Source organism: Rana temporaria, chromosome 9, assembly GCF_905171775.1.
Source record: "Rana temporaria chromosome 9, aRanTem1.1, whole genome shotgun sequence".
NCBI lineage: Eukaryota > Metazoa > Chordata > Amphibia > Anura > Ranidae > Rana > Rana temporaria.
In genome coordinates, this window is record NC_053497.1 from 136,907,682 (window position 1) to 136,919,046 (window position 11,365).

The 11,365-nt window shown below is 43.4% G+C and overlaps 1 protein-coding gene across 1 annotated transcript in view; it reads right to left on the reverse strand.

The window, feature by feature from the left end:
- Positions 1-1,462, reverse strand: part of LOC120914126 (C-type lectin domain family 10 member A-like) — a 39,732-nt gene extending 38,270 nt beyond the window's left edge. Inside the window, exon 1 of the mRNA XM_040324621.1 lies at positions 1,015-1,462. Coding sequence (XP_040180555.1) covers positions 1,015-1,214 — 200 coding nt within the window. The 5' untranslated portion in view covers positions 1,215-1,462. The remainder of the gene's footprint in view (positions 1-1,014) is intronic.
- Between the last annotated feature and the right edge of the window lie 9,903 nt (positions 1,463-11,365).

The following is an 11,365-nucleotide window of genomic DNA, read 5'->3' on the forward strand; positions in this document are numbered from 1 at the left end:
GCGAAAACATATTAATTACACAGGTTCTCTGGCTGATTAAGGTGCTGCTAATTAAACTCACTTGGTGCCTTATCGACATTAAATTAGCCCCAGGATGTGTGTAATTACTATGTGTTCGGGTTTAAAGGGATGAGGTGGCAACCCTATGAGGGACACCTACTAGCAAACGTATGTAGGCATAGGACATGCCCCCTGCCACACCCCCATAAAGGAGAATTAACCAAGAAAAAGGTTAATTCAATCTACAAGGGTTTTTTTTTACCACTACTATTCCCTTATATTGGCTTTTAAAATTTACAAATGCAGCAATTTAGAATTTGCACTGGGAAACTTTTTGAAAGATAAAAAGTGCCTTTTATATACAACTATATGGATCAGAACAAAATTAGGGACAAATGAGGGGGAAAGAGGGACAGAGGGACATTGCTCAAAATCAGGGACAGTTGGGAGCTATGCTATGGTATGAATGAACCCTAAAAAAAGGAATCTTGGCTGAAGATCAGATTGACTTAGGGCTCCTATACCTGAGTGCAAAGCTGGAAATCTGTAGACGTCACACCGGAGAGGAGTATAAAAGGACTTACGCCTCGTTTCCACTGAACGGAACGGTTCGGGTCAGTAAATTTGGAACGGTTAGAATGGACCGGTCTATTCTAGTGAGCGTTTCCACTGCAAATCAGACCGTCAGGGACCATACAGGATTTAGAAAAAATGTCTAGGGTGTCCACCAATCAGTGGAATGTATTGCATCTCCGCCCTAATGGAACCGTTCCATTTTCTATGGCCCCACATCTGAAGCAGGACCCAGAATGGTCCCGTACGGTTCGGTTTTATGGCACACTTTCATAATGGAAACACCCAAAATAGCGTACCGTACCGAACCGTACCATACCGATCCGCTCAGTGGAAACGAGGCATTAGTAGTTTTTAGGCATGCAGAATTTATACTTGGGTACTGGAGATGTGGTTTTCCATCCTATGCTGTCTTGGGTGTAATAAATGAGGGTCACTCACCACTTGGCCCCTTGTTTGGATGACTCTTGATCTTTCTGTACCAGTGATGCCAGGGTCTTAAATTCCAGCTCAGCATATAGTTCCCTTTCTCGTCTGAGCTCTGGCTCCAAATCCAGCCAATTCCTGGGGAGAACAACTGAAGAGCTGTCTCTCTCTTCCATTCCCAGATCCCACTGGAACGTCCCTTTCTTCCAATCCATCTGCAGACCTTATTAGTATGGACAATGTTTCTGCACCCACTGATCCAAGTGTCCTGAACAATGGCTTCATGCAGTACAAACTCTGATGCATAAATTGTAACAAAATCCGACCCACCCCCATTGGTCTACCCCTTGCCACGTGTGTGTGCCCACACGCCCTCCTCTCTCTTTCTGTCGCTGTGAATTACATATAGATACATATACCAAGGCCAAATCACTCCAGTACATTCCTAAAGTCGTCTGTTACCAAAAAGCCATTCTTTGCAAGTAAAATGATGTGGTGTTTACTTAATACAATTGAAGAAGACTGCAACTATGTTAAACTCAGAAGGTCAACTCCATTTACATCAATGTTTTCTATAATTTTCTCATTGCAAGACTGAGCAGGGCTTTCAGTGTACTGCACTCTCTGTGCAATTGTACTGTTTCTATTTAATTACAGTTAAAACAGATTGGAAGGTGTATTGTTACATTGCAGAAAGGCTTAAAGTATATATAACCCCATAGATATATACACTATATCACCAAAAGTATTGGGACGCCTGCCTTTACACGCACATGAACTTTAATGGCATCCCAGCCTTGGTCCGTAGGGTTCAATATTGAGTTGGCCCACCCTTTGCAGCTATAACAGCTTCAACTCTTCTGGGAAGGCCCCAGTTCTCAAATTCCTCCACCCCAAACTCGCTCATCCGTATATTTATAGACCTTGCTTTGTGCACTGGTCCAAATCATTTGGTGTGGGGGGGGGGGGAGATATGGTGTGGGGTGTTTTTCAGGGGTTGGGTTTAGCCCCTTAGGCTGGGTTCACACATAAGCAAATTGGTTTCCCCGCAATCCAAGTCGCATTACATGCGAGTGTGACCGGCTTTCAATAAAGCCGGTTCACACATGTCCAGGGCAGCCACGATCTGGACTAAAAAAGGGTCTGGTGTGTGTTTGGGTCTGATTCAGATGTGAATTCAGGCAAAAATTCAGACCATATTCACACCTGAACCGGTGAATAGACATATGCGTGAAACCCGGCTTTAGTTCCAGTGAAGGGAACTTTTAAGGCATTAGCATACCAAGACATTTTGGACAATTTCCCGCTCTCAACTATGTGGGAACAGTTTGGGGATGGCCCCTTCCTGTTCCAACATGACTGAGCACCAGTGCACAAAGAAAAGTCCATAAAGATATGGATGAGTGAGGTTGGGGTGGAGAAACTTGACTTGCCTGCACAGAGTCCTAACCTCAACCCAAAAGAACACCTTTGGGATAAATTAGAGCGAGACTGCGTGACAAGCCTTCTCGTCCAACATCAGTGCCTGACTTCAGAAATGCACTTCTGGAAGAATGGTCAAATGTTCCCATAGACACACTCCTAAACGTTGTGGACAGCCTTCCCAGAAGAGTTGAAGCTGTTATAGCTGCAAAGGGTGGGCCAACTCAACATTGAACCCTACGGACTAAGACTGGTATGCCATTAAAAATCATGTGCGTATGAAGACAGGCATCCCAATACTTTTGGTAATATAGTGTATATTTTTTGGGGGCCAGCCCCTTAATGTTGACAAATGTATTGGTGAGGGTTACTGTATCAAACCTATGTTTCTCTGTATGGTTTACAGTGCATTGAAAAAGTATTCATACACCTTGACATTTTCCACATTTTGCCATGTTACAACCAAAAACATAAATACATTTTTTGGGGATTTTATGTGATAAACCAGATAAGGTGGAGGGAAAATGAAAATTGGGTTTCAATTTTTTTTTACAAATAAATATCGGAAAAGTATGGCGTGCATTTGTATTCAGCCCCTGTTACTCTGATGGCAATCTCTGTGACGGGCCTTGGTGGGTTTCAGTTTGGCCCTGCCTTCGTCAATTGGATTAAATTATTATATAAAATGCCGGAAGCAAGAGTGAGAGTGAATAATGAATATTCTAATAAATTTTTAATTGTCGAGGGGGACCCTGCTCTTCGCCCTCGCAATTGAACCCCTGGCAATAGCTATTAGGACCTCCCCAGAGGTGAGAGGATTTAGGAGGTGAGAGGGAGAAGAAAAGGTTGCATTATATGTAGACGATTTATTATTATTTTTAGGAGATATCCAGACCTCCCTGTTAAAGGTAATGGAAATAATTAAAAAACTTTGGCAAATTTTCAGGACTCACTATAAATTGGGAAAAACCTGCATTGTTACCTATAGACCCTCTTGAAAATGATTTGCCTGATGGGGTAGTCCAGATTGAAATAGTGGACAAAATGACGAAGAGAATTACGAGAGACCCCAAACAATATATTATAAATAATATAGTCTCGCTCTTGGCAAAATTTAAAGGGAAAAAAAAGGTCTGGAGTAGGTTCCCCTTATCTGTAACAGGACGATGTAATGTAATCAAAATGCTATGGATGCCGCAGCTCCTAAATGTAATGCAAAACTCCCCAGTGTGGGTGTGTGTGTATATATATATATATATATATATATATATATATATAGGCCCAGATTCACAAAGGAGATATCAGTACAAACTCCCTCCAGTCTTTCTGGTTTCAAGGCGAGATGTGGGTTCATAGTATATGTAGCGCCTGGTTACTTCCAAGTACCGGTGCTATTGAAATTTAGAGGGTGATCAGAGTGCTAATGACTCTGATCCAAATTACAATGTTCAAATAGGGTCTCTGTTTCAGCTTGGCTGTGCTGTAGGCTTATTCTGTTATTGGGGTGCTATCCCACCCCAGGGCGACAGGTGGCAGCAGCAGAGTTGAGACTTGGGTGTTCTTTTCCAGCAACCAATCAGGAGGGAGTGTCCTCGTTGGGCATGCTGGGAGAGGGTACTTATGAGACAGACGCCATTGAGTCTGGGTCTTCTTATTCCAGTGTGGCACCCACCTTTAGGGTGACCACATCACAGCGCCCCGGTGTTATGGCCTACCTGGCTGGGGCGTGCGCGCCACCCGGTGTTCCTGGTTCCGGAACGTTTGAGCAACGGCGGGAACCCAGTGATCGACTGGGTTCCCACTTTTGGAGATCCCAAGCGGTATAGCTGTTCCCTGGGGAGTCCGTCTGAGGAGCGCCATTGAGAGGCTGACGGTCCAAAAGGATTTCGACAAACCAAGGTAATCAAGGCGATCAAGGTAGCCGGACACTGAAGGATTGAACACCTGTCAGTCGGTACCTGGGCGACGTTAAGAAGGAGATCCAGGCGTAATTATTTGAGGACTGATTCCGCAGAGAGGGCCTGTGGATGAGGTGTCTCCCTGAAGTTTATTCTAAGGAGGGTATGTGGCAGAGACTTTGTCCTAAAAAGGTTCGAGTGATACTCCGGCTGCCAGGTCAGTGAGAGAGGCCTGTCCGGGTACACTAAACCCACTCAGTCAGGAATGGTGCAGAAAGTGTTACATATGGGAGCAGGACTGTTCCAAATACTACGCCTGAATCTGCTGTTCTCCTTCTAAACTCTATCCTTTCATCACCAGTTCATTGTTTTTACCCGGCTGGGTAATAAAGAGCACAGAAAAGACACTTGTTGCGGACATTCCTTTAGTATCGCTATTTGCACCATTCACCCCTAGGAATTTGGAAGAGCCACGAGGTAAATGTGCCACCCAAAACAATCCAGCAACTCCCCCAGGGGTAGTGCTACATATATACATTTTCTGGTGTGCTATAATAAGCCTTTTTTTATGATCTTTATCAAAAATATCATTTTTTTCAGGCTAAGAGGGACTCTGTCATGGTTGTGCAGTAATGTTTGTCTGTCAGCTTACCTCTCCATGTGCTCAGATTAAGAGGCCAGCCACTCTCACCTGGCTGCTTAAGTAATCTCTCCTCTAAGCATGGCTCCACCCCAGGCCCTATCAGGGAACTCTATATTAACCTGTGCACTGCAAGCCAGCCGTGCTGATCAATATTGTGTGTTTAGTTTTCGTGTGTGACTTGCTTTTGTCTTCTATATGATTCCAGTTACCGATCTTGACTTGTTCTCGACTATCCCTGCCTGCTTGTGACCCTAACTTTTGGTGTGTTCTATGTTTATCCCTGTCTGCTAGTCACCCTGACCTTTGGCTTATCTCCTTACTATCTCTTGTAGGGCTGAAACAACTAATCGAATAATCGACAACTAATCGATTATGAAATGAATCGATTACAATTTTCATAATCGATTAATCGGCCAGTAACATAATGGGGTTAAAAAAACTAAAATTAGCCCTTTATAGGGCAAATCGCTACTGTAAATATTAGTTTCACTGTCCCACAGTAAAAAAAAAATGAACCCCTTACAGTAGCGATTATTTGCACTTGTTGTACTTATTTTTGTTTTTTTTAACGCCATTATGTTACTAAACATCTCAGGTCTGGGTTCACGCCTCTGTTTTTTGGTGCTTTTTGCAGAAAAGCATGTAATGTGTTTTTGCAACAATTTGTGTTTTGCCCAACAACAAATTGGCCCCAAATTTTTTTTAAAATGAAAATTTTTTAAGGCTATTATCCGATTAATCAAAACAATAATCGACCAACTAATCGATTATGAAAATAATTGTTAGTTGCAGCCCTAATCTCTTGTTATCCTGGGCTGTTGCTTCCTCTCTATCCTTCTGTAGCCTACTGTAAGTGTGAGCTGGGAGACCCTGGGGGCCGCGACCTGGAGCCAGTTGCAGCACAGTCTATCCTTACCACTGGAGGCTCTGGTGAACACCAGCTGGCTCTTAGACTCCGCGCCCTGGGGGAATCTTATGCTCTAGCTCCCTGTGGGATCCGTGTTGGTGCTCCAGTGGACCTGCCTTCCTGAACCTCCCAGAGTTCCATCCGCAGCAGTCAGTCCTAGGGTCCACTACCTTAGCGTTGAACTCCTGACTCCAACAGAGTGCATCTGTCACCTGGCCTCAGGTGACCTGACAGACTCTACCCAATAAATTATTTTGGGTGTAGACCAACAGGCAGCAGTCTGTGGGTGCTTCATGCTTACCTTAGGAGCCATTTAATTAAGAATAATTGCTTTTCTTAGCCATTGGGAATGAATGGATTCCAATCAGGGTTTTTTTTTTTAGGACGTGATTAGAGCCAGAGACCCTAATAGGCTTCAAAAAAAAGGGTGGGCTTGGGATGTAGGTGTGGTGATTGGTTGGATTGTCTGCGCCCCCCCACTGAGTATGTCTATAAGAGAATAGGGGAATTTTCCAGAGATATCAGGAATGTAGAAATTTTTACAGGTTGGGGACTTACACATGCTGGTAATCTTGGGTATGGCCGATGCAGGTTGTTCCAAGTCTAGGCACATGTGCACTGCATCAGTAAGGGCTGAAATGGTATTCTAAATTTTTGGAGTTATGCCAGCAGACTGAGACTCTTCATGTACCAATTAAAAAATCAAGGACAGCGTACAAACCTCATCATCCTCAGCTGACTGTGCAAAAGCAGCTACAGAGAAACCAGAGTCTGATGCCTCGTACACACGACCACTTTTTTCAATAGTAAAACTGCGAGGAGAGCTTTTGGCGGGGAATCCTGGCCGTGTGTATGCTCTTCGCAGTTTTTCCAATGGGAAAACTGACCAAAAAACGCCAGACAAAATAAGAACCAGCTCTCTTTTTTCCCGCTGGAAAAGCTGGTGGACTTTTGCCTGGGTTTTTTTGGCAGTTTTCCTATGGGAAAAACTGATATGAAGCATACACACGGGCGGGATTCCCGACCATAGCTCCATCGCAGTTTTCCTATCAGGAAAACCGGCCGTGTGTAAGGCTAAAGACTGCCGAGCAGGTTCTCGGCTTTCCCCCGTTGGAAATCCTGCACGTGTGTACGGGGCATTACTCCGAAGGAAAGGGTAAAGAGGCTCACTTATAGCCCCTGTGTTCTGAGTGTGCTAACATGGCTGAATTTTGTTCCATAAACTCCTTCCTAGATAATACAGAGGAGTCACTCTTGAAGTAGTTAAGAAGGACTCTAGGGGAGTGTTTTGACCCAGGCAGGGGACATTGGTGTAGGTTATCTGTGTCATGTCCTTTTGGGTGTACATTGCAAACCCCTAAAGAACTATTAATAGATTGTAGGTTAGCAAAGACAGCAGGATTGCTGCCCTTGTGCCTATGATCTGACATACTAAAGTATTCAAGAGAGGAATTTCTCACAAGAGATACTCAAAAAAAAACTCTGCAGTCGGAAGGGGTAATGCCTAATGTGACAATGTCACCACAAAGCAGCAGGCAGCCCAGAACATACTAAAGGATCGTGGTGTGGGTGTGTGGTTGGGAAGCCTGAGAAGATCCGTTTGCTCTGTAAAATATTGCATGTGTGCACTGTATGACAAGACACAGTAGGAGACCGACAGGTTGTAATTCATACTGGGCACAAATGGTATGCTGCAGGCCTTATCCAGATAGCCCTCCCATTACAAAACTCCCAAAGGAGTCTTCATGAACAGGTTCCTACCAGACAGATGCACCATGGCCCTGGACCTGTAAATTAGCCACAGAGTGATTTACATGTTACACCAAGGGTGTCTGGGAGAGCGCTTCAGTAGACCCCAGTGCCCTCAGAACACATCAGGGCCGTCTTTACCATAGGGCAAACAGGGGCAGCTGCCCAGGGCCCTGTCACTGTTGGGGGCCCAAAGCAGAGCCGCCTGTTAAGCCCCTGTGCTGCCCACAAATCAGCGCTGAAAATCATCAGCGGCACACAGCCAGCGTCCCTTCCCAGTGTTTTAAAATGTACAGCACCCCTGGCTTCCCTTTAGACGTGCACTTCTCCCTTCCTGCCACTGGGTGCTGCTTGTATATAAAAGTGAATTAGAATGTGATTTTAGAGCATCCCCAGTTTGATCTACAAAAGGCTGACCTCTGCATGTCCTGCTCCAAGGTATGTCACTGTTTGCTAACGTATTATGCAAATAGAAGTTTTCTGTAGAGTGTGCCCAAAGTCTTTATAATATTTGATGATTCACTGCAGGTCTGGTCAGTGTTTTAAAAAATTCCTCTATTTTACACATGGCCTGGCATGGGGTCACAGCCTTGTCTGTCCATTCTGCTTTAGCACCATGGGACACCATGCCATGCCATGTGTAAAATGCCCATCAAGCAATGAAATACAGCACTGTCTGTCCATTCTGCTGTGACTTATCTGCAGTTCCCGCACTGTAAAACTTGCTGCATTTTTAGACGTTTAGGTCACGCTTTTAAAAACACAGTGCGTTTGTGTGTGCAAGAACTGCAGGTAAGTAGCATGGTGCAAAAGCAGAATGGATTTCAAGGCAACTGTATTTTTAAAATGCTGAATGCACCTTTTTTTCTGCAGGAAACGAAGGCATGGCAGCCCATTCAAATCAGTGGGCTGCTGTGCATGCACAAATGAGGGCCGCCAAAACATATACATGTGAACCAGCCAGGCCCAAAATAAGCTGGAGGGGGCCCCAAAAAAAATGTTTGCCCAGGGCCCAAACCATATTAAAGATGGCCCTGGAACACATTATATGTCAGCCCCACTTATTCCTCATAGGTGGTCTGAGGCTCAGCCGATCCAGAGAGCTGCACAGTGAGCCCCACTGGCTCTGCAGAAACGAAAGAAGTCTTGCTAGAATATTTTTTTTTTTGGTAAAAAACAGAGAAAAAAACAAAGGTTTGCTTTGAGAAGACATCTGTTTTTTGCCATTGTCCAATCTCTTGAAGGAAGCAGCATGACCATATGTACCTATATTTTTCATCATGTGTCCCTAAAGATACATTTAGGAAAATGCAGCAGAGGGAACCTCTAATGCAAAAAAAAATTACAAAACCATAAGTAGATCCAGAGATCTGGGCAACAGACATAATATAACTTTACCTGTTAAAGAAGAGTCGGACTATTGTTTCTTTCAGGTTACTTTGATTTATTTTTGTATGTTGTCTTTTTTGCTTTTGTACTTTGGCCTGTGTTTTACGGGCCTACCTGTAAACCTAAACAATTTTTTTTCGATAAAGAATATCTGATTGGAAAATAAAGAAGAGCCTGTCCTATTTCCCACAGCTTCTGGAGCTGGTCTGTCTCCTGCCATTGGAGCATCTGTATTGGTTCTATGATAGGCATCTTCACGGTCAAATAGAGGCTCCTTGTTGCATTTCCTGCACAATTTGTGCATTTGTGTTGCGCAATCCAGTCTTCCAGTTTTACACATTTTGAGTCCATACATATTGAGCTGAACTTCTAGCATAGCAGGGTGACTTACAGTGCCTTGAAAAAGTATTCATACCCCTTGAAATGTTCCACATTTTGTCATGTTACAACCAAAAAACTTAATGTATTTTATTAGGATTTTATATCACAAAGTGACACCTAATTGTGAAGTGGAAAAAAATATATAAATGGTCTTTAAAATGTTTTACAAATAATTATCTGAAAAGTGTGGCGTTCATTTGTATTCGGACCTCTTTACTCTGATACCTCTAACTAAATTCTAGTGGAACCAATTGCCTTCAGAAGTCACCTAATTCGTAAAAATAGTCCATCCGTGTGTAATTTAATCTCAATATAACTACAGCTATGTTCTACAAAGTATTGACTCAAATACAAACGCACAACACACCTTTCACATATTTGTACAAAAAATTTAAAACCATTTATCATTTTTCTTCCACTTCACAATTATGTGCCACTCTGTGTTGGTCAATCACATAAAATAGATTTACATGTTTGGTTGTAACATGACAACATTTGGAACATTTTAAGAAGTATGAATACTTTTTCAGGGCACTAATGTTCTAGTGGCCAGCTCTATATGTAGGGATCCAAAGCAGCCAAATTGCCTTCTCCAGTCCCTCTGTCCCCTCAGCCTTTGTTTGCATCTGTAACAAAGGTGTCTGAGATACGGATAACTTGTATAGGAGGGCAGCAGCACAAGATAGTTGTGTAAGGCGGCAGGAAGTATAAATCCAGCCCTGTTTGGGTATATGTTTAACCAAATGTATGCCTGCAATTAGGTTGCTGGTGACAGGTCCTCTGTAGCAGCAGAAAAGGTAAGTCAAGTGCAGTCTTCAAAATAAAAGCCAACATACATCTGTTATATTTGTTTATTTCCAGCGGAACTGCAGTTCTCAGAACTGAATGGCAAACTGTATCATCATGCTTATGGTAATGGATATTCCAAAGCTTCTTTGTGTCCATTCAGCCAGGGTGCACAAACCAGCCAGGCCCTGAGTGACTAGGCTGCCACGCAGACAAGCTTCTATAGTCCCATCACTTGCCATTCTGTTCAAGGGCATGAACTGCACAGTCTCTGCGGTGGCTGGTGCGAGACGTCACGTGACACAGTTACGGCAAATGACAAATCACATGGACACTACAGGTTGATTTAGCAGAACACACGGGTGAATCTAGAATATAGAAAATATCTTCTACTGTTCCAAACCATAACAATTGCAGCTTGTAGGCCTTAAGGTGCTGCGGTTTCACAGGGCCATCTACAGTTTGCATGTGTACTTGTTGGATACAATGCAATTAATAGATTAACAACTTTTATAACCTGTCAGTAAGCAAAAACAAACAAAAAAAAACATATACTGGACCTATAATTTAATAATATAGTCAGGTCTCCTCTATTCTCATATAGCAGGCAGTCACCCAGGCCCTATTGGCACAGACACACTGAATTCCAGACCTGGCTATTGTGGCACGTGAGTGATTAAAAAATTATTTAAAAAACCATAAAACATAGGAGAGATGACAGCAGCTGCCCTAGAATATTTTGTTTACAATATAACTATAGGGTTTGGCAGTATATTTTAGGAGGTCAACTTGTTCTGTGCCCATGCAGGCTAAAACAAGATGCCCAACCAACAGCACATGCTCACGCACTATATTGAAATATACTCTGTACCTCCAGGTATGGAGGAGCATGTGACTTACTCCTTTTCTTCCCAATGGAGACATCTGGGGCTTGATGACTGGCTTAGTGCTGTCACATGGGTGCAGGGAGAGTGTCTTCAACCCTGTGTGGAGCTTACACTTGGCTGACAGAAGGTGAGTATATGCAGCTGGTGGGGCAGAATTAAAATCAACCTGCTTCTCTATCCTGCATGGACAAAGCACAGGATCACATCAAAGTGACGACAGGGAACAAAAGGTAACATAACCTATGACAGTGCATACAATTTCTGGAGAAAAGAAAAACACTTCTGTAACAACTTTGGCAAGGAA